The following is a 23,253-nucleotide window of genomic DNA, read 5'->3' on the forward strand; positions in this document are numbered from 1 at the left end:
ACCCTCAGGCCCTGCAAGTAAGACAGGGGCAAAGGCGGCGAGAGGAGCAGAAAAAAGCAGGAGAGGCCTGGCCATTTCAGGGCAGCCCTCTCCTCAGTCAGAAGACGGGACAGACCTGCACAGCAGTCGCTGCAGGATGAGGCCCACCACGCAGCAGCCTGCACGCCCGAGGGAGGGGAGGCGGTCTGTCCTGGGAAGCCTGCTTCCTGTAGCCTGATCTCCCTTTTGCTCAGCATCAGGCACAGGAGGCCAGTCCCAGAGGGGCCCAGCTCCTACCTGCACTCAGGTGTGCAGGGAGCGTGCAGTCATGAAGAGGGGGCGGGCAGAGCCAGGGGCAGCAGGCAGGGGCAGTGCCGGGGTATCCACCTACCACAGGCATGACTGCGGCCCACGGGCTTACGGGTGTGTTCCATTATACCTGCCTGGGCAGCTGGGGCTCTGCACCAGGCCCCGCCTCCTTACCCCCCAGCCCCACAGGCCTCCCTCAGGGCTGTGTAGTTGCTCTCAAGAACAGCCGCTTTCCAAAGAGCCACAGTGTGTGAGAAGAGCAGTTCACCCACAGCTCTGCCAGACCCGCCTGACCTCCCCTCCCAGGGAGCCCTGTACAGAGCTGGGATGCCAGCTGACAAAACCATGGCTGCCAGGTCAAGGTTGGCCCAGGGACCAGCATCTTCACCCATCCTGACACAGAGACACAAAGAAGTCACTCTGTAGAGATCTTTCTAGTAGCCAGGGCCAGGGAGTACACAGAAGGGCTGGGAGAAGGGCCAGCCTTGTGAGTCTGTGCTCTCCTCTACCCAGACCCCTGCCCTGAGCAGGACCAACTCAGTCCTGTACACCAGTGCCTGCCACAGAAGGATGGGGAAGGGGGAAAACACGACAGTGTTCAAAGGCAGCTCACCTCCCACCCCCGAGCACCTGCCTTCCTGCATTCAGAGGACAAGTACATGAGCGCGTACACGCGCACACACACACACTGAGGCTGCAGCCTGGAGACCCTGGGAGCCGCCCAGGACCCTCACTCACTTGTGATGTCGTACACCACCACGGCCACTGTGGAGTCCCGGATGTAGCTGGGGATCAGGCTGCGGAATCGCTCCTGGCCTGCTGTGTCCCAGAGCTGCAGCCGCACCTGTTGCAGGGAGGGCAGGGCGTCAGCAGGGGCAGTGAGATCCTTGTGGTGGGAGTGGGCCTTGGGGGGGGGGGTCCCGGCACTGCCAGCTCTGGGGTAGGCACGGGCGAGGGAGCCCTCCCCATCCTCCCAGTTCTCACCGTACGATCCTCCAAGTACATGGTTTTTGACAAGAAGTCAATCCCAATGGTTGCCTGTTCGAGAAAAGCACAGAAAGGTCAAGACAGAAAGTAGTGACACAACCAGCCAAAGAGGCAACCTTCACACGAAGCCAAGGTGGGTCCTGCTCTGCTGTCCCCGCCCCTCCTCCTCCACTCAACAGGGAACCCAATCCTCCCTCTCAGGGAAAGTAAGTTTGAGTTAAACAAGGATGAGGGCAGGTTTGTTCAAGAGTGACACTTCCTGGAGAGGGAGAGAAAAGTGCTGTGGGAAGGGGAGGAGAGAGCGGGGTGAGGAGGCTTCCCCAGGAAGGAGGCCACTGGAATGCGTATCTCCTGTGCCCCTTTCCCCGGGGGGGCCCTGAGGAGCAGGAGCGGGTGGTCTCCCTGCCCCAGCCTGGTGCTGCCTGTCTCCCTCTCTCGCAGCCTCTCCTGGAGGCTCCCAAGCTTCTCCCCTCAGCCCTGGAGCCAGGCGCCCGGGCTGGGGTCACCACTGCCCCAAGCAGGTGGGGGCGGAGGGGACCAGGGCAGCTTGCGGCTGTGTCGGGCCAGAGCACAGCCGCCTCCCTCAGGGGCATCGCAGGCCACCCAGAGCAGCATCTTGCTAGGGAAGCCCACCGGCTCTTTCACACCCAAACCAACACACTGGGAGCCAACTGTCCCAAGCACCACTATGCCATACCTGTGCCCACTCTGTCCTGACACCAGGGAGATGCAGCTGGGGAGGGTGCAGTCAACCTTGTGGCCAGATGGCCAGGACCTGTCATTTATTCACTGTGTGGCCTTGGGCGGGCCACCCAATCTCGCTGGGCCTCACCTGCACCCAGTGTCTGTACAGGAGCTAAGATGCCGTCAGTGTGAACTGTAGTCATTGCTCCATAACTGGTAGTAATGAGGACTCAGACGCAGCCTGCATGTGCAGGGCACTGGTCAAGTACAGTGCTGGACCCCCATGTGGTGAGAATCCTTGGCAGCCATTAAAAATCATGTTCTCGAAAAATATTTAAGGTTTTGGGGAAAATCGTCATCAAGCGAAAAAAAGCAGATTATAAAACATCATGCATATTGTGATCCCAATTTGATTAATTGAAGTAGAGATATAAGTATTTTTCATATTTTCTTAGACGTTAAAGTGAAAGGAATACGCTAAAGTCTTAATAATGCCAGTCTGAATAGTGACATTATGGGCAAATTTTTCCTTCATTATGTTTTCTCTATTTTCTACAAGGAACATATAATAGTTCCAGAAGCAGAAAAAAAAAACATTTTTAAAGAAAAATAAAATTTAAAAAATAAGTTTATTTGTATGGAAAATTATTCAGTGACTTCTGACTCTAAAACATACAGCCAAGGAAAGCCCAAGGAAATTTTCAAAAACCCACGTTGGCAGGTGCCCCAGGCCGACTACAAGCATGTGCACATCCATTCACACCCCCAACTCATTCCACAAATGAGTGAGAGGGGCTGCAGCCCCCTGGGAGCTTGCCTTATAATACAGGAATCATAAAATTCTAGAACGTGGGCGGTGGACAAACACCTTGGATATGACCCAATCCCTTACTCTGGAGATAAAAGAAAAGACCAGGGAAGTTAAAGGACATGCCTAGGGTGACTCTGACAATCCGTGGCAGAGCTGGGAGGCTCAGCACTAAAACCCTGGCATCACCTGGGCTCTCTCCACCCCAGCTTCGCACACCTTTCCTGCATGGAGTAGCCACTGGGGAACAGGTCTGGAATTGACGAGTGGCTTGTGGACTCAGCCTTATTCCTTAACAGTCACACAACATCCATTCATTGGTAGATGTTAGAATGACAATCCTTATCTTCTGATACCCTTGAGGAAAAATGGCGGAAATCTTTCAATCATCAGTGTGAATGGGCTCCCCTGGGAGTGCCAAGCTCCTGTAAAGTGACTCTTGAGCTAAAAACTGGGTGCAGAGCTCAGGACTGGTGGCAGGGACTGCTGGCTGTCCCCTAATATACAGTCTCCCTTTCTACAGTAACAGGACTCTGAATGTGTAGATGGACTCATGGCTGCCCCAAATAAAGACTATATTTCCCAGCTTCCTTTGCAGCTGGGTGGCTAAGTTCTGGTCAATGGGATGTGACGGTGATGTATGCATATTCTGGTATGGGTCCTTCATTACGGGGGGAGGATGCCCACAGCTGCCCCCTTTCCCTTTCCCACTGCTTCAAGTGAAGATAGGTGGTGGTGAGTCATAGTGGCCCACAGAGATGAGGGTGACAGAGTACTAATGACAGATCAATAAGAGAAAGGAAGCCTGAGGCCCTGACTCTGGGAAGACACCACAGCAGCCTTGGACTGGAATACGCAGACTGTTGTGTGAGAGAGAACTGAACTGCTATTTTGCTTAAGCCACTGCTATTTTGGGTTTCTGTAAACACAGCCGAACTATATCCTAGCTAAGACAACAGAGAACCATGGGGAAATGTATCCCTCAAATGTAGGCAGCAAGGATGGTAACGGTGACGTTACTGATGATAATGTGACAAGGACAACCCCATTTCACCCCACATGTACAGAAGGCACTTCTGCTTCCATGGGGACAGACAAGTCACCAGATGACATGACAGGAATTGTGCCATCTGGACCAAGCCCTGGCAAAGCTCAACCCAGTGGCCTCTGGAATCATAAACACCCTTTACTGGACATTCCCATACTTTCTCTCTATTACCCCTCACAACAGCCTGACCAAATTGGTGGTAATGAGGAAACTAAGACTGAAAGATGCCAACTGCCTCTCTCCAGCTCTTTCCCACCTTTAGTCCCCCTTTCATGCTGCTCCTACATCAGATATATGTCCGGTTCCTCAACTGCCTACTCTCTCAGACCTGTTCTGACCACACTCCCCACCAAACCAGGCACTGAGCCACCACAGACCTTCCCACAATTGTACAGACTGCCAAACACAGGCACAGTCCTGCGGTATGGCTGAGCCATTGGCTCCGCTCAAAAACACATTCCTAAGTTTTGCTTCCAATAATGGCTAAGTAGTTGGCATCAAACTAACCTTCCCACAGATAGCCATTATAAACTCTGGACAAATACAAGAAATAACAATTTGCAAGCACTGAAGAGTCACCAAAAGCAGGCAGAAAATGGAGGGGTTACAATCTCTTAAGGAAGGGAAGAGAACAAAGTGAGATCCTACATTTAACCAATCTTTCCCCTGAGGTAACTCCCTAGTCCCACCAAATTAGAAGGATGTGGTAAACACCTCAGGCTTTCCACTGGAACCCAAGAAGGGCCAACTTTGGGAGGAAGGACATCATCTCAGGACTGAGGGTTACACCAGAGGATTAAGGGAGAAACCAAAAAAGACCTATCTTAACAAAGTTTAAACACGGTAAGCAACCCCTTCCAAAAAAAAAATACTTGCCCATAATTTAATTGTCTATTAAAACTCAACACTCTTCAGAGGATGGTAACAGAATCTAAGAATCTCTACAACTTATTATTCACAATGTCCAGTACACAACAACAAAGGTTTAGACATGTGAAGAAGCAGAAAATTCTAGCCATAATCAAGAGGAACAGACTCTCAAATGACCCAGATGTTGGATTAGCAGAGAAGGACTTTAAAATAATTGTAATAAATATGTTAAAAATATAAAGGAAAAGATGAATATGATGGGTGAATTTCAAGAGATATATGGAAACTCTAAAACAAAAACTGGAAATCCTAACACTAAAAAATATAATATCTGAAATAAAAATGCATTTGATTTGAATAGCAGCAGCTAGGACACTGCAGAGGACAGGTGAGTGGACTTGAAGAGAAGCCAAAAGACACTGTTCAAACTGAAGTGCAGAGAGGAAAAAGATACAACAAAAATGAACAGCGTCTCAAGACCTTCTAGGACAATATCAGGTGATCTGACGCACATGCAATTGGGTCTCACAAAGAAAGCAGACAGAATCAGCAAAAAAAGTTTTGAAAAAATAATGGCTAAAAATTTCCCCAATGAATTTTTTCTAAGATCTATCAGCACACAGTACCAAGAAGCTCAGTGAACCTAAAAGAGGGTAAACACAAAGAAAATCACACCTAGGCATGTCACAGTCAAACTGCTGAAAACCAAAGATACAGAGAAAACCTTAATAGCAGCCAGAAAACAGAAAGACAAATTATATTCAAGGGAACAATGACAAGAATGATGGTTGATTTCTCATCAGAAACAATGCAGGACAGAAGACAATGGAAGATAATGGAACAACATCTTTAAAGTTTCAAAAGAAATAGCCACCATCACGTCAACTTAGAATTCTATAGCCAGTGAAAATTTCCTTCAACAATGATGGCAAAACAAAAACATTTTCAGATAAGGGAAAGCTGTGATAATTTGTCACCAGTGAGCCCTCATTATGAGAAATGCTTTAGGCTAAAGAGAAACTTTACAGATGGACATTTGAATCTTTAAAGAAGGAATATAAGAGCACCAGAAATGGTAAATCTACGAGTAAATACAAAAAACATATGACTTGTCCTTGATCACCTCCTACCTCCATCTGTATCAGCAATAGTTCAGAACATTCTCAGGCCCTTTGTTCTGCTCATGCTCCATCCTTAGTGTGGCTCACTTTCAGAAGATGGCCTCAAATCTTACTTTAACAACATTAGGCATAAACCACTTCAATTCCTTGGACCCTCTAATATAAAAACAATGATAACCACAGTAACAATGACTAAACATCTGAGTACTTATCATTTGCCAGCTACTGTGCTAAGTGTTTCACAAGCATCACTTAATTTCATCCTGATAACCTGTTATGAGTTACGTTCTTTAGATTTGTATGTCACTGCTAAGAAAACTGAGTATGAGAGATGTTGAGTTAGCTGCCCAGCATCAATGGCTGGAAGTGGCAGAGCCATGATTCAAAAGATATTTGCAAAGTTGTCTCCATGTGTCCAGCCTTATCCCCACATCCCTCAGGGCTCTGAGTATTTGCTCCTTCTCCTGTTCAAAGCAAGCTTCTTTGTGGGAGTCCTCTGGGCTCTGGTCCTCCCAGATGATGCTCTCTCAGTCACTGCCTTTCTCTTCTTTTATCTTCAACCTCTCATTCTCTACTCTTACCTTTCATCCAAGAAACGTTCTCAACGTTCTCACATCGTTAAAAAAATTCCTCCTTGTCACTAAGTAGCTCTCTAGCTATCTGCCATTCTCTTACCTCTCTTCACTTGGTATGCTTCTTGGAAAAGGATCCCAAACCCACGGTCTCCACTTCCTCTCCTCCCACCTGTTGCTTAACTAGGGTGAGCTGGTTTCTGCCCCTCTGCCCACTGAGGCTGCTCTCACTATGGTCGCCAGTAGCCATTTCATCTGCAAACTGCAAGGACAGTCCACAGGCCAGACTCGACTTGATGCACCTGACCCTGTTGACCAACCCTCTTCCTTGACATGCTTTCTTCCTTTGCTTTTCTTGACACTACTTGTTTCTCGCTTTCTCTCCCTCCCTAACTGTTGCTCCTTATCGGCCTCTTGCAGGATCATCTTCCTTTCTCTGTCCATAAAACGTCGGTGTTCCCTACTGTTTTGTATCAGGGGACATCCTTTATCTCACAGCTTCAAACGGGATGTGCTGATGGCTTCTGAATCTACATCCCAAGCCTCACCTCTGTCCTGAGCCACAGATCCAGGTATCCAACTGCTGACTAGACATCTCCATCTACTTGTCCTCTAGACATCTCACTAAACATTGTGTGTCCCACACGGAGCCCATCATCTCCCTCCAAACTTGCTTCATCTACTCCCCCTACCTTGGTGAGTGGTACCTCTACCATCCTAGGTGTCAAGCCCCTGGAGGCCCTCCTGAGTCCCCCCTCTTCACTTGCTCTTTCGTCCGCTCCCTCACATCAAATGAATCACTGAGCTGACTACTTTGCTTCCTGAGTGTCTCACCTGTCCCTTCTCTCCATCCCCACCACCACTGCCCCAGATCAGACCTCCAACTTTTATCTGAATAACGTCAACAGCTTCCTGCCAGGTCCCTCTGCCCCCAGGCTCTGCCCTTATAACTAGTCTTTCATATAGCACCAGTGTTAACTTTCTAAAACAGAAATCTCACCCTAGCACTCCTCACTCCCTAGGAAATGGTCCAGAACCTTCAGCTTGGCCTACAAACTGTTAAGGGCCTGCCCCCTGCCTCCTATGGCCTCATTTTCCCTTGCCCAGCTGGCACTTTATACTTTAGTAATAATACTCTGGTCAGGACTCCACACACATAAGTCACTTTGTTTCTAATGCTGTTCCCTCCCTTGGAATGCTCTTCCACATGGTTAAAACCTATTCAGAGTTCAAGATTCAGCTGCTCTGCAAGTCAGTTTCTGAGCCCCCAGCTTAGCCTCAGGTCCCTCATTTAACAGTTTCTCTACTAAACTGGAAAAACCTCATACTGGTCAGTCTTTCCCATTGGCCAGTGATTCGGTGATTCTCAACACAGACCACTGGCTTCAGAATCCTCTCAGGAGCTTGCTAAGCATGCAGATTCCTGAGCCCCACCCAGGCAGAGAGGATCACAATCTCTAGGGTGTCAGTCTGGGAATCAGAACTCCAGACAAGCACAGATAACTCAGATGGGCAGTCAAGTTTGCAAACAACTGCCTAGACTCGGAGCTCACGCTGTAGTCAGTCTGAGGCTGTGGCGCCCAGGCGGAGAGGCAGGTCCCCTGCCCAGGGTGAGAGCCGGGCATGTAGAAGGTGCTATTCACGGATGAAGAAACCAAGGTCACATGGGCGGTGGTGACACAGGCAGGATTTGAATCCAGGTCTCCATGACTGCAAAGCCCCTGCTTTTGACTGCTCAGCTGTACTCCCTCTGCTTCCTGAAATCCATTCATTTCTGAAGCTGTCACCGTGCCCCGAAGCTGTCACTGAGTTTGCATGGGGTCACATCGTGGCTGGCTCCCTACTGTCAGAATCTTATGGTCATTAGCCATAATAGCTCAGCAGAACACATTTAAGAGGAAGTTCATTTGCATTTTAAAAACAACAACCACCAAAGTTGGCTCTCTAAGGACAGAACAGAAACAAAAACTTCTAAGATGGCCTTGGCTGGGACTTCATTACCATAGAATTTCTAGCTCCTTGGCATCATCTATTTTTCCAGACACAGGCACAAGCAGTTGGCCCCACACTACTGCCAGCTGGAGCCCATCTCTCCAGCCAGGCAGATCTGCAGGGAGAAGATGGTCACGGTCTCCCCTGGGCAGCTCCTTTCTGGAAAACAATGTAAGTAATACTCACCCACTTACTCATTCTTGAGTGCCTACTGTGTGTTAGACACAAAGCAGAACAAGCCCTGGTCCCTGCCCATAAGGAGCTGTTCCCTTCTCTGGAATGTTCTTCCACATGGTTAATACCTAATCACAATTCAAGACTCAGCCTTGAACTTCCAACCTTGTGGAGAAGCTAAGATATGCACGCAGAACTGTGGGCCTTGATGGATGGAAAGTAGCTCGTGGGGCTCTAAGGGTCCAGAGGAGGGGGACCTTGCTTCTGACTGATTTCTTGAGGAAAGAAAGGGCAACTATGCAAGTCCTTGAGTGAATACGTAATTTGCAGAGGGGAGATAGGGGGGTATTGGAGGATGGGAGGCATGGGGAACAAACCCCAGATGGGGGGAAGCGGAGAGGCTGACTTCTGTAATAGCCAAGCTCCTATCAGACCAACCCTCTTGTGGATTACTACGACAAACTCTGAACAAAATCTAACACACATCTCTCTCAAGGCACTGGAAAGGGACCAAAAGCAGGTAGAAACTGGAGGAGGAGAAGGGAACAGCACTGGGTGAGGCTCATGTTTTTAGGACCGCTCGCTTACCTGAGGGCAGTCCCGGTGGGAGTTGAGGGGTGGCTACAACTTGGCAAGAAAGCCGTGGTGCAACTGTTTGAGAAATGAGAGGACAGATCGCAAAGCTACCACGGCAGCCAGAAAGCGAGGAAAATCCTAGAGTGAGAAAATCACAGAGAGGGAAGCCCAACTTCTACAGATAAATGCTGTGCAAATCTCTGAGCCAGGCAGCCTACCTGAGACTGAAAACCAGACAGACAGACAAATCTGAACAGAACTTTCAGCTGCTACCCACCACAGGGAAGAGAAGTGAGACGTGGATGCAACCAACACTCTTCCAAAGGAACAAACGGAATCCAGTCTTCATCACAATGTGTAGGATACAACTTAAAATTACTAGACATATGCAGTAAAAGCCACATTCAAGAAAAAAGAGAATAAACAGAGACCAACCTTGAGGTGATCTAGATATTCAAAGTAGCAAGTATCTTAAAGCAGCTAATATAATTATGCTCAATACATAAGGAAAAATATGCTCATAATGAAGGCACAGATTTTAAAATCTCAGCAGAGAAAGTATAAAGAAGAATCAAATACAAATTTAGAACTGAGAAATACACTATCTGAAATTTTGATATTACTGATGGACTTAACAGTAGGTAGGAGAAGACAGATGAAACGGTCAGTGAACTTGCAAAGAGATCAACAGAAGTTATCCAAAAGGATAATATGGGGACACCAAATGAAAAGAACGATGAGCTACCTGGGTAGGCCATGCTCGCCTACAAAAGGCCCAGAAACCTTGGTGTTTCCGTTACCTGCCACAACCCACAACCCTCTCAAAGGCCAGCATGAGTCACACAGGCGTGTGAGCGTGTATTGATGGGAACGTGCATATGAGGGCATGTGAGTAGACTCACGGGTGAGTGGAGAGGCACACATGTGCATGCAGCTGTGTATTTATTTGCACGTAGCAGTATGTTTATGTGGTAGGAATGGGTATATCATGCTTATGTGAGGATGAGTGTGGGGTGGGGAGGGAGTCACTTCTGTTTTGAGGGTAAAGCCCAGATCCATGATATGCACATAGCCCTGGCCACATCAGGAGGCTGAGAGGCTGAGGTGACCAGGAGCCTTCATAGGCCCTAGGGAAGATGGTGGAGAGGAGACAGATTTCTGCCAGCAAACCTAGGCTCCCTGTCAATGCCTCCCAAGGCAGACCACGGCCAGCCCCAGAGGATCTGGCATGCAGGTAGCAGGGTGCCCCACCCCCACAAAAATGGACCTGGGTCGGGTCATGTGTCCAGAGGGCCCCAGCTGTTTTCAGTGCTCTCTGCCAGTGCTTTGGCAGGGTCTGAGTACTCTGTGGTGAGTTGGGAAGAACACTGGATTGGGAGTGTCCTCGAAAACCGACAGCCTCTCTGGCCCTCAGCTTTCATCTCTGAAAAGAGTATAATTACAGCTTCCTTCAAGGACTGTTGGGTCAAGTGAGTTAGACTACATGAAGGAACTCTATATAAACAAAAATGAGCACTGACCAACTGACCGAGAGAGCTCCAAAAGAAGCTGCAGAAACCCACCCCACAGGAGACGGTCCCACATGTTTCTGTCTGGTTATGAGCAACACAGCCCCACGAGGTGATCTACAGCATAAAAGTAAACTGTGCTCAAGCGTTTCTGGGAAAGGCTGCATATTCTAGCCCCCAGTGGAGAGCCACAGAGCACACTGGCATAGGAAAGGCTCGGAGAAGTCCTGCATGGAAGAAACATGAACAACTTCATGTAACCCAATGTTTCCCAAGCTGCTTAGCCCTAGGAACATTTGTGCTTGTAATTCCTGTTGACATCCCAGGAAACTAGTGTTCCCTGAGCTTTAGGAAAGGCTGACCCTCAAAGAGTTGGGTTCTAAAGGAGACCACATCCCTCTACTAGCTTGCCATGGTATGCTGGTGAAAGCATTCATTCTGTGTACTTCATTTCCTCTTGTGAGGTATTCTTGCTGGTAACTATTCCACAGGGATGTAAGAGGATAACAAGATGAGAGGAGCAGCAGGCTTGACAGTGGGGACTCTCCTGCCAGTCCAGGATCTGCACAAGCCCTGCCCCCCACCTCTGCAGTGCTGTCTGAGCCTCCTGTCTGCACGGTGCCCCTCCAAGGAGGCTGGGCTATACTCTACATGATTAGATGGCCCCAAACCCAGCAATGCTTATTTATTCCTTTAATATCGTCATGCTTGTAAACTACTGTTCATGATCAATGGTAGGCACTTCATTTTATATAAAATACGAGGAAACTTCACAAGCACAGATTTCACAGCTGCGTCCACATTCATCTTCTTCTGAAGGTGGTATTAAACAGGGGCAACAGGGACTCCGGCACGTAGTGCAGAACAACGTACATTACACGCCTCCTTCTGCACAAAAGCACCATTGGCCCAGTGGATCCCCGAGGAAAGAGATGTTTCCTGAGGCACTTGTTGAAATCATCTTTGCTATGTGCATTTATTATGAAATATAATTTTGCATCCACATTCTGACAAGACTCAGTAATAAAGTCTGCAATGGAAATCTGCATGGTAATTCACATAAATTGACTCAAGACTCTCTTCCCAGAAAGAGAAATCATGAAAAGGAGTGTATGTGTGTCTTCTTTTAGCCCCCGCCAGGCCTTGGCCCATGGCTGGGGAAGCATCCAGAAGTGGCAGAAAGCAGCTGGGCATGACAAGCCCTCAACAATGAAGGGGCTGTCTGTGCTCTGCGCCAACAACCATCAGATGAGAGTATCCGGGTAAAGTCATGCAAATTAGCATGCAAATGAGGCTGGCAAAACTTAAGGATTCAGACTGGCAAGTGGGTGCTGTGGGGGAAGGCGACAGCAGCCTCTGGAAAACACGCTGGGCAGGGTCTGTCCTTGCCAGCAGCTCCACAATGTGCTCTGGGGGAAGGGACGATGGCTCGGGAGGCCACAGCGAAGGTACCTGAATTCTTTCAGACACTTCACAGCCTCAAAGTCTGCACAGTCCTGGTGACCACTTTCCTCCCAGTGGAGAGGGGTCTGTGCTAGTCACCACCCAATTTAACTATTTCTTGATTGCTCTTTTATTTCCTGTGGTCTGAAACATCAACCAAACAAGATGGAGCATCCAACTTTAAATAAGGGATTAAATTTCATCAAAATTAGTCAATTCCTTCAAAAGCCACACAGATGCCCCTGGATGTGTGGCCTGAAGCTCTCTGAGAGGTCTCCTGAAGGGTCACAAATGGACCCAAGTGTGCAAGCCCTCTCCTTAACAATTAGGGCCAAGGATGCTCCAGGTGGTGGTCTTTTGAGAGTGTCTAGGAGCTATCTAAGCGTAACCTACAATGTGAACTAGGAAACATTATTAAAATCTAGGGCAGAGAATTGCATTCCTGGGTCCATTTAACTCATGAAAGGTAGCAGGTGCTACTGGTGGATTCACTCAATGCCCACTGGCAACCTCTTACTCCCTTGTTTGCCTAGAGACTGTAAAAGTGAAATTCTGCTTTCCCAGCCTCCCTAGAGGCTAAAGGTGATCATGTGACCCACTTCTGGCCAATAAGACATAAGCTGCAGTCTGCTAGACGGGTAGAGGACTGTAGGAAAGCTCTTGCTTTTTTTCTGCCTTGAAGGCAGAGGTGATGTCTGGAGCAGCAACAGCCAGCCTGCACGACGATGAGAACCCACACAGCAAGAAGGCAGGACAGAATGACTGCAAGAGCCTGGGGCCTGCCCGATGGCATCACTGCACAGCTGTGCCACCTCAAGTCCCACCACAACTTCTTGAACCTGGGAAACGAAAGCCCCTCTTTGTTTAAGCCACTGTTAGTCAGCTTTCTGTACTAGAAGGTGACCACATTCCTAATTTGTATACGCTTGACAAAAGAAAGGGAGAGAAGGGCAGAGGAGAGGAGGGAGGGAAAAAGAAGACGTCAGAGCATGGGCAAGCCTACCCTCAGACCAGAACCAGGGAAATGTCCAAAGGGAGCACGTGGATGGCTGGCGGTGCCCGGAGGGGTCCCTGAGGGCATGGTCATCTTGCCAAGCTGACAAGCATTCAGGGGGATTTCACTATATAAGACTGTTGCCTCTCATTTTGACCATAGAACCAACGTTTGCAAAAGATGGAACTCCATTATATTAGTATAATAAAATCATCATGTTGCCCAAATTGACCAAGGACTGGAGTCTAAGGTTCTGCCAGAAGCCTGGGGTCCAGTGTCACCTGGCAGAATGCAAAGCACTGCACAAGTGCACACGCAGGGATGGCTGGGAGGCCCTTGACTTCCCACAAGGACGCGCTGTTAGCCTGACTTCCTCATTATCACCTTGGTTTGTCGTAGAGTTGTTGCTGTTGTCTTGTTTTGCTTTTTCTCTACAGTGTACAGTAATGCACATTCGTATCGACAGTGTTTTTGGTCTGTAATTTTCCATCATCTAGACTTTAAGACTTATATGAGCTATGGTTTAAATACAAATGAACCACATTTCTACTGCTGAAGTTTGAGGCCACTGGTCTAGGTGACATAGGGGTTAAATCCCATCCAAATAATTTCCAAGTTAAAAAGAATGCAATCCTAAGAAACCAGGACGGTGGCCCAGAGTCTCACCTAAGTGACAGACCTGGGATTTGAACACAGGCCTCTGCAGGCAGCATTGTTCTGCAGGAGAGAAAAAGAGCGGAGCTGTAAAAGGACATGCTGAATCCTCCGTGGTGTGTGACCTCACTCTGACCACCTCTACTAGGGGCCAAAGATCCAGTCCCTGTCTCCCCCAGGTGCTGGGTGGTTAGCTGAACACCACATGGGGACACAAGGCACCTTGGATTCTACGGAGAAAGGCCCCTCCTTCTGGTCCTCCACCTCCTCTCTACACTCTGACCCAGAAAATTCCTCCGCCCTAGGGCTTCAGGAATCCAGATTCTGCCCCACCTCTCCCGGGGCCGTCCACACAGCCGTTTTCAAATGTCTTCCCTTGGCTGTCCCGTCATTACTTCCCACCCCACTTTTCATTTTTCTTTGTGTTGATGGCACTGATATTCTTCCAGGGTGTCTGGACAGAAACCCAGGGCCCACTCAGGCCTCTCCCTCTTCTGCACCCCACAGACCACTCTGTTCGCTCACTCCTTCCACTGTCCACATGCCTCTCTCCTTGGCCGAGGCCCCTCGCTCATCTCCCACACAGCCCTGCACGACTGCTCAGTGACACCCCTCCTCCCCCTGCCCTGCCCTTGCACACAGAGCTGCATCCAAGGCTGTGTACGCGCCACCTGCCACCCCTGCCCGGGCCCACCCCTCCACACCTGTCTCCCACAAACTCTGGTGACTGTGATCTCATCAGGCCCACCTGAGGAACCCTCAATAGCTCTCCATTTCCTGCCCATGAGCCCAAGCCCCTTAGCTTCCAGGGCCTTCCACAGTCCCAACCATCTAGGCCCATCGTCTCCACTAGGCACAGACTGGGGCTCATGGTACTTTCAGGGGCCCACAAAAATGTTTCTTAACTTTTTAAATTTTAACTTCTTTTAAATCAAAAGAAAAATGAATATAACAATAATGAATAAATAACAAGGAATCCAGCCTGAATTATATTCATTGTTATAACAACACAGTTGTAAAATAAAATTTTTAATGTACGTATTATATATATATTTTTTTTAATGAAGGAAGGAGCAAGGTGCCATGAAGCAAAAGTGCCTAAGACATGAAAGTCAAAATGCAGCCAATAATCCACCCACAGGCCTCACTCCTACCCTCCACTCGAACAGAGAGAGCCCCCTCCACCACGCGTGCACAGCACTGGATCGTGACACCTTGGGCTGCCACAAATGCTTCTCCGTCAGCACACTGTCATTCCTCTCTCCAACACAGCTGCATCACTTCCGCCCTATCCTTTCCCACTCAGCTCCCCGCCCTCTCCTCCAGAAAGCCTTCTTCACCCACTAGAACAGCCACCCATCCCTGCCTTCTCTGAAGCTCCACATGCCCAGGGACCACTCCATTAGCATAAGGTTCTCCTCCCACTCTTCAAGAGCATCAAGAGTTGCTGCAGAATGGCAGGATATGCAGGAAGGAAGGCGGATGACAGCAGTGTTCGTGATGATGTGCACTGCTGGACCACACTCCAGGCCGCCGAGTGAGGCCCCATCCCCTCCTCTTTACCAGCACACCCACCCAGGATCTGGCTCCTTGCAGATCTGCAGCCTGGCTGCCTCTCAAAGTTGAGTGCCCAGCACAGCAAGATGCGCACATACATGCCCTGGCTGATGGACTGGCAACATTGAGATGGATGCCCCACCCCTATGCCCTGGGGCTAAGGGCCCAGCCGCCTCCCCTGGTGCCCGCACAGCATGCGATTTGGCTGATCTGAGTCTCCTGCCTCTGCCTCTTCCTGATCAAGTGCTCCATGCTGTGGCCACAAAAGCCATCTCCCCCAGACCCTATTCACTGAACTGTCACCTCTGATCAGACTGTGCCTCTTCATCAAGGTGAAGCCTGGGGCTCCTCCCCTTGTCCATCAGAGGGAATGACAACCACCTGGTTGTCTCTGCGCTGCTGTGAGCTCTGTGGGGGCTTTACTCGTCTCCCTCCAGTGACCCACAGACAAAAAGGGGTTCAGTACCATCAGCACCTTACCCCTAAAGTCCCCACCCCTTTCCTGTCCCCTGGCCCTGGTGGGGGAGGGGACCAGAGACCAGCGTCCATGAGAGTGTGGGTGTGTTCAAAAAGAAAATTCTGGCTTGATCCATCCCCAGGTCCGTTTTCCTCATTCAGCCCCACTTCAGACCCACCAGCAAAGGCGGCATGGGGACATTCAAGGTGTGGGGCTTGGCTGCTCAAGCCGGGCAACCCCCAGACCACCTGGCTGAGTGTGGCTGGACAAGTGTTAGCAGAACTTGCTGCCCCAGAAAGAGAGACCTCAGAGCACCAAACTCTAGCCCGGACAAAGCAGAGCTCACCAGGATCCCTCACAAATGCCCCCCACTGAGCGCCTGGGATGGGCTGCTGTGTGGCCCAGCCAGAGCTCGGCTCCTCTGACAGGCTAATTCTGTACTGCAGGGGTGGATCGTCCGGGTGGGGGCAAGTGCTGGTTTGGGGGCTGCGGAGCGGCCCGATGGGCAGCTGCAAAGGGTCACTGACCAGGCCGAAGTAAACCTATTTGCTTTATCAAAACAACTTACAAATGTTACACAAAGAAACATCTGATCATTTGGAAAAGCCTTGTGAGAACAGAGACCTGCTGCCAAGCTATGCTCCCGGGAAACGGCTTCCCTGGGTCAGATGCTGGGCCGGCAGCTTGCGAAGGGCCGGGGGCCTGGAGTCTGTGCTGGGAGGTGAGGGGGGGCCAGACCATGCTGAGGCCCAGGCCAGAGAGTCTGGTCCCCAGTGGGACCAACTGGGAGGTGCAAGGACCCCATAGAGGGTTGAAGAGTGTCCCCCCAAAATTATATCCACCTGGAACCCCAGAACATGACCTCATTTGGAAAAAAGGTCTCTGTGGATGTAATCAGTTAAGGGTCTTAAGATGAAAAATCATCCTAGATTTAGGGTGGGCCCCTAAATCCAATGACTGGCGTCCTTACAAGAAGAGGAAGAGGGACACAGAGAGCAGGAAGTCATGTAAAGATGGAGGCAGAGATTAGAGCTATGTAGCCCCAGGCCAAGGAACGCCTGGAGCCACCAGAAGCTCAAGTGGCAAGGAAGGATTCTTTCCTACAGCCTTCGGAGGGGGCATGGCTCTCTTGCATCTTGATTCTAGACTTCTGGACTCCAGAATTGTGAGGGAATGAATTTCTGCTGTCTTAAGCCACTGGGTTTGCGGTAACTTGTTATGGTGGCCCCAGGAAACTAAGAGATTCAGGAGGTGAGAGGGGAAAGCCTCAGGGCGGAGCAGGCAGCTGGCTGAGGGGTGAGAGCTCCTCAAGCAACCCCTGGGTCTGTGAGGGTGCAGTGGACACGGCCATCCTGTTCCCTTCCCCAAGGCTCCGTGGGACCTAGGGCAGGCCCCAGCACAGGCAAAGCCTCACGGTCCTCCAGAAACGGGCCTCCACTCTGGGAGCGGGCGGGTGAACTCGGGCAGGGAGGGCCTCTCCTAGTTAGGCTGGTTTCCTAACTTGTGCTGTGGTGGGAGGTCCAGGGACGGCTGGCGGCTCCAGCCTTGGCTATAAGTTCACCTCAGTCACCTCTGAGATTTTAAAAATGCTCATGCCTCAGCCAGCCTGTGAATCTCCCAGCCGCCCCCCAGCAGGTAGTGCTAAGGTGCAGCCAGGACAGAGAACCCGGGAGGGACCCATGGGAAACCCCAGAAGAGTGTTGCTTCGAATCCTCCCCTCTCCTCCCCCTACAGCCACCTGCCGAGGCCTGAAACCTCCCATTCTGGCTCCAGTGCAGGTTTCAAACCGGTGGCCCGAGGCCCAGGCCTGCAGGTGTGTTTCATCTGGTCTTTGGGAGGAGAGACGGGGGCGGGGGCGGGGGCAGGCCCACCCAGAGGGTCACGTCTTATCACAGCGCAGGCACCAGAAGGTGTCTTCCACAATAAATGTTGAAAGGAAGTACTTAGTCGGGATTTTATCCAAGAGAGTCACTGCAGACGTGAATCTCACTCACCAGGCTGTTTGTGAGTCTTGATTTTTCACTTCCTCAAGTGAGTGGATTTAGATGCAGTGATGGGCGGGGCAGTGAGAGGCTGGGGAACAGATGTGTCAAGAGGAGGACAAGGTGCGCATGTGCAGGAGTGCTAGGCAGGAGGTGACAGAAGACCTGCTTTCCTGAGGCCCGCAGGCCGACAAGGTGGCATCTCCTCGGGACCTGCCAGGCAGACAGGACCCCCTGAGAGGTCTAGCAGGGGAACCCAGCTCTGCATGCCCCGGTCCTCACAGGGCATCAGGCCAGCCCCTGGAGCCTCAGGCATGTTCAGCCCCAGGCCGAGGGGGGACTCACTGACTGCCACCCAGGATGGGGCTGAACCCCCTCCGCCCTCCGTGCCCTGGCTGAGGGCAGGGCCAGGTTCTGTGGCCAGGTCGTTTTTTCCTGTCTCTCCAGACACAGAGTGCAGCCCTTGACAGACATCTGCTGTCAGAACAAGTGAACGAGGAGGGGGGCCGGGACAGAGCAGGAGGCACCCAGAAAGGACGGGAGGGAGGGAGGGTGACTCCATCTTGGGAAATGACTGGGCATCTCTGCTAATCGAGGTGGGGGCTCCGCTGGGCCGTACTGGCTGATGGACAGGACAGGACGTTTGTGGGAGGTGGTGGGGAGTGGTTACTGTGGTGGGGGACGACTAGGAACATCCCCCAGAGCCCATGGGGATGTTGTCTACTTCCCAAATGTCCCTGCCACCATGTTAAGAAAGACAAAAACAAATCACATTTCCCCCTCTCCATCTCCAGAGAATTCATTAAAATGAGCCTGTGTGTGCACAGAATTGGACCCCGGCCTCCCAGCCTAATTACCACTAAAGGGTATTGAGAAAGAAATTCGACCCGCTGCAATAAAAAAAAATGTGAGGAAAGCCTGCAGTGGGGAGGGCACGTGCTTCCCTCTGGGCAAGGACATCTCCAGGACATGCGGCCTCTGTGGCCCCTCCATCTGGAGCGGTCTAAAACCAGGGCAGATGGCGCCTCTCCAAGCCACTGTGGTATCAACAGGACTGGACACCAGCTACGGACGGTCCCTGTGCTGGGCCCCCGAAGGCCATAGTGGATCCAAGAGTCCTGGCCTCAGCCACGCCCAGAGCCCATGCGGGAGCCAGGGCACACGGAAGTTCCTATAGAGCAGGGAGGCCAAATGAGCCCTGAGGACCCGAGGACGCTGTGCTGGGGAGAGGGGGCCCCCGGGGGGCATGGAGCACAGGGAGGGCCCCACCCGCACAGCAAACATGTACTCTGAGCCTTGATGAGTCAGAAGAATTTTTCACAGCAGAGAAGAGGAGAGGGAAGGCAGAGGTGACACCATGAGCTAAGGCACCGAGGTGTGATGGTGTCACTGTATGGGCAAGCAGGAGGCCCAGTGCACCATGGGATGCAGGACAAGCAGTGGGCAACGGAGATGACACCAGAGATGGAGGTGGGCTGAGATTTTGAGGGCCTCAAACAACGCAGGGAGGAGCTGAGGCTTTGATCCACATCAACGAGGGCCCCTGCAAAGGCCCTGAGGCCACTCTGCTGCCCATTACTATCAAGAACACCAACCAGCCAAGAGTCTCACTGTTTTCAATGGGACATCAACAAGAGGCATTATAAATAACTTTATACTAAAAAAACACTAATAAAATATCTGAGATTATACACACATAGACACACACATACACACACATAAATGAATACCAAGTCAGACTTCAGAACCAGCCAGTCAGAGCTGTAATCTAGAATGCAGTAGAACTCCCCTATCAGAGGAGAGGCCTCAGGCAAGCCCGCAGTGGTACCAAGCCCAGGCCCAGAGCGGACATGACGAAGACAGAGCGTGGCCGAGACATTCCAAAGCCCACGCCCAGGGCTGTGCACATCACCCGGGGCCCCTCTCCCAGGGCTTCATGTTCTCACCCTGAGTCAGTTCACACCGAGTCCACTAGTTACCTGGTATTTCAGACGACAGCAGAGGAAAAGCAGGGAGGCAGAGAGGAGGGCTGTATTTGAGGCAAAGAAGATGATGGGTCCAGAGGCAGACAGACAGACTAAAGAGCAGACACAGCACCGTACTCTGCAGTCAGCTGTGCTCTGCATCCTCTGTGAGTCCAGGAAGGCGAGGGACCTCTCAGCACAGCAGTCCCCAGTGTGTTCTATAAATTATACGTCCTTGGAGGACTCGATGACAAAAGGATTCCATGATCAAATACATCTGGGAGATTGTGCACACCACATCCCTCTTTCAGCAAATCAAAACCGCACGCTGCTGTAGTAAAGGCTCTGAGAAGTCCTGCAGCAGAGAGGTTGACTCACTTTTGTCACCACTGTTCCCTGAATCCACACAAGCACTAACCTTCCTGCCAGGCTTTCTTCTCAAGTAACACCTACTAACATCTCTCTGGAACCAGTATCGCATAGAACCCACTGGCTTAGAAAAACGCATGATTGTTTGTCTCTATCTTAAGGAAGAAAACAGTATCTTTTTTCTTAAAAATAGTTGAAAGATAAAATTTGGTGCCTTTTGTGAAAAGCTACAGTTGCAGGGAAAATTCACTTCGTTGGCAAAATCCCCCCACTCACCAGTGGGGCCAGGACAGTGAATGTTACTGACCCCCAGGAGCTCAGCCTTGGGGCCACCTGGAGCCACCGAGGTCATTCTGTCCGGCCTCCTGCCCACGCAGAGCACTGCAAGCCCATCACACCAGTCTCCCCAGGGAGGAAGTGCCTCGGCAACTGTGAGTGTGTGTTTGTGTGTGTGGGTCCAGTGTTCACATGTGCATGTGTGTATGAAGGTCCAGTGTATGTGCGTGTGTGCGCACGCACATGAAGGTCTGGGGTACGTATGTGTCCACATGTGAAAGTCATGTGTATGTGAAAGTCTCATGTTCATGTGCCTACGTGTGAAGGTCCAGGTTGTGTGTGTGCATGTAAAGATCTGGGGGGGTTGCGTATACACGTGTGTGAAGGTCTGGCAAACGGAACCAGGCTTGAGGAGCAAGTCCTCCCCTGCTCTAACTTCCCCTCCCTCATTCCGCATCTCGCCTGCCTCCTCCACATGACAACCCCCCAAGTAACCAAACACGGGAATGTCTGCACCTGCCCGTGGGGAGCAAGAGAACACATGGAACCTGTCCTCTCTCTATTTTAGAATTTCTCCCTGGGAAACGTTTCCTTTACTGAGGCGTGTATTTCAGAAGGGCTCAGGGATGAGGCCGGCCCCGTGGCCAAATGGCTAAGTTCGCGCACTCCGCTTTGGTAGCCCAGGGTTTCGCGGGTTCGGACCCTGGGCGCGGACACGGCACCACTTGTCAGGCCATGCTGAGGCGACATGCCACAACTAGAAGGACCCACAACTAAAATATACAAGTACGTGCTGGGGGGACTTGGGGAGAAAAAGCAGGAAAAAAAAAAGAAGATTGGCAACAGTTGTTAGCCCAGGTGCCAATCTTTAAAAAAAAAAACAAAAGAAGGGCTCAGGGTCTTTGCTGGGCTGGGGCCCGTGCACAGGCAGGAAGCTCCTCTAAGGCAAGACGGACGCCCTTGGATGCAGGGCCCCCTCTTTCCTCCCAGCATGAGCAAGCCTGCAGAGAGGCTGGTGTGGTCCCCAGGTGGTGTCCCGTCTGCAGGCAGGTGCGGGGTGGGCGAGGACCTCACCTGGTATGTGTTGTCGAAGCTGTCATACATGAACCGCGTGATCAGAGACGTCTTCCCAACTGCAAAACAAGAAGAGAGGGTCAGCTACGGGCCTGAGCAGGCTCCTCTGAGCACACCTCATGCGAAGGAGACAGACAGCGAAACAGAAGGCCAGAGCTGCAGCAACAGAAGTGGGAGGCCGACCCGGACAGGGACCCGAGGCGAGGCGGCCGAGTCTACAGAGTGGGCTGCAGTGGGGTTCCTGCCAGGCACCAAGGAGGAGGCCTGCCCTGTGAACTCTCACCACCCAGAGCCAGGTCCTCCATGGCCCACAAGAGCCTGACTGAAGCAAGGGCCACAAGGAAAGACTCAGAGCAAGTGGGTGTAAGAGAAATGATCCTCTCACATGGCCCCTGTTCACTGGAAACACAGCCTTACCCTTGATCACAGGCTGCGACGAGGCAGGCCCTTCACTGCCTGTCCATTCAGCCTGGGCCCTGGGGGGAGGCTGGCTTCCCAAGGCCCCCGGGGGCAGGGGAAGTAAATGGGTCACTCCCCAGTGTCTCTCACGGCAGGACTATTTCTTGTAGTGTCTGCCTGACCTGTCCAGCTCCTCGCAGGATGTTTAGCATCCCTGGTAAATGCCAGCAGGATCTCCAATCACTGTGACAAGCCCGGACTTCCCCCACATTTGCAAATGCCTTCGAAGGGCGGTAACACACCCAATCGAGAACCACCCATATGGCTGAGAAGCCAAGGTCTCCTGGGAGTCCCACAAATGCTGCTAATTTCCCAAACTGCAGGGTTTGGCTTCTGACCTACCCTGTGCAGGTCCCCTGGGGCCTGGCAGTGGCAGAAACGCCTACTGCAGCATTTCTGACCATCTGGGAGGGGAGGAAAGGTGATGGCTGATGAGGAAACATCTGTTAGGTCAGGCCCAGCATGGGGTGCTTCTCTACACTGTCTCACGAGTCTCTGCCATGGCCCCGGGAGCGAGGGTAGGACCGGCCCAGCTGAGCTTGGCTCAGAGCGCCTTGTGCTCCAGGCTGCCCAAGACAGACAACCTTGGCTGGGAAAGCAAAAGAGCCAGTGCTGAGAGTTCTCCATCCTGTTGCTGCCCGGTTCTCAGACAGGGCGTCCACAGGCTGGGCCCGGCTGGTGGCTGGTCAGTCCTGGATGGAGCAGGCAATCCAACTGGGCTCCTCTGGGACAGGTGCATTTCCAGGTGCGAAGGTTTAATAGTGCACCACATCAGAGACAAGAATGAGCATCGCCAACAGTCGACATTTGAAAGGGATAGGCAATCATCTTCTAGCCAGAGGAATATCCGACAGACTGTGTTTGGGGCATATTTAGACGGTCCCATCTTTGACCCAGAATTGGTCAGGTGGATTCAAATCCTAGCCGGGGCACTGTTTAGCTGTGTCATTTCGAGGTGGTCACAGCCGCTCTGGACCTCAGTTCCTCATTTTAAAATGGGTATAATAGCACCGAATACTTCAAAGGGCAGTAGCACAAATTAAATAAGATAGTAAAAGTGCCAGGCACAGAGGAAATGCTTAAAACGGGAAGGAGGTAGCAGGTCAGTAAGAGCTGAGGCTGTTTCCAGAATATCAGATAAAAAAAATACCACCACCACTGTTGCATTGACCTGGTCCGTCATTCTCTTCATCTGGCTGTTCCTGACCTGTGTCCTTTATAATAAACTGCAATCCTAAGTAGCGTGCTTCCCTGAGTTCTGTGGTTCTTCTGGTGAATTATGGGACCCGAGGGCCATGAGAGCCCCTCAGATTTGTAGCCAGTTGGTCAGAAGGGCAGCGTCCTTGGGGACCCCCACCTGTGGCTGGCATCTGAAGTGGGGGGCAGTCATGCTGGA

At 51.2% G+C, this 23,253-nt stretch overlaps 1 protein-coding gene across 2 annotated transcripts in view; it reads right to left on the minus strand.

Moving 5' to 3' along the window:
- The window catches only part of RAB6B (RAB6B, member RAS oncogene family), a 60,340-nt gene that overhangs the window by 11,069 nt on the left and 26,018 nt on the right, over positions 1-23,253 (minus strand). Inside the window, exons 1-4 of one of the 2 annotated variants that reach the window (XM_023620956.2) lie at positions 21,816-22,044; positions 21,399-21,457; positions 1,273-1,326; positions 1,027-1,132 (exon numbers count right to left, since the gene is read on the minus strand). In XM_023620956.2, coding sequence (XP_023476724.1) covers positions 1,027-1,132; positions 1,273-1,326; positions 21,399-21,428 — 190 coding nt within the window. In that variant the 5' untranslated portion in view covers positions 21,429-21,457; positions 21,816-22,044. Of the gene's footprint in view, positions 1-1,026; positions 1,133-1,272; positions 1,327-21,398; positions 21,458-21,815; positions 22,045-23,253 lie in introns of those variants that run through there. The other variant, XM_023620955.2, reaches the window with a different exon arrangement.

The sequence above is a fragment of the Equus caballus genome, chromosome 16, assembly GCF_041296265.1.
Source record: "Equus caballus isolate H_3958 breed thoroughbred chromosome 16, TB-T2T, whole genome shotgun sequence".
In the NCBI taxonomy this organism is placed as follows: Eukaryota; Metazoa; Chordata; class Mammalia; order Perissodactyla; family Equidae; genus Equus; species Equus caballus.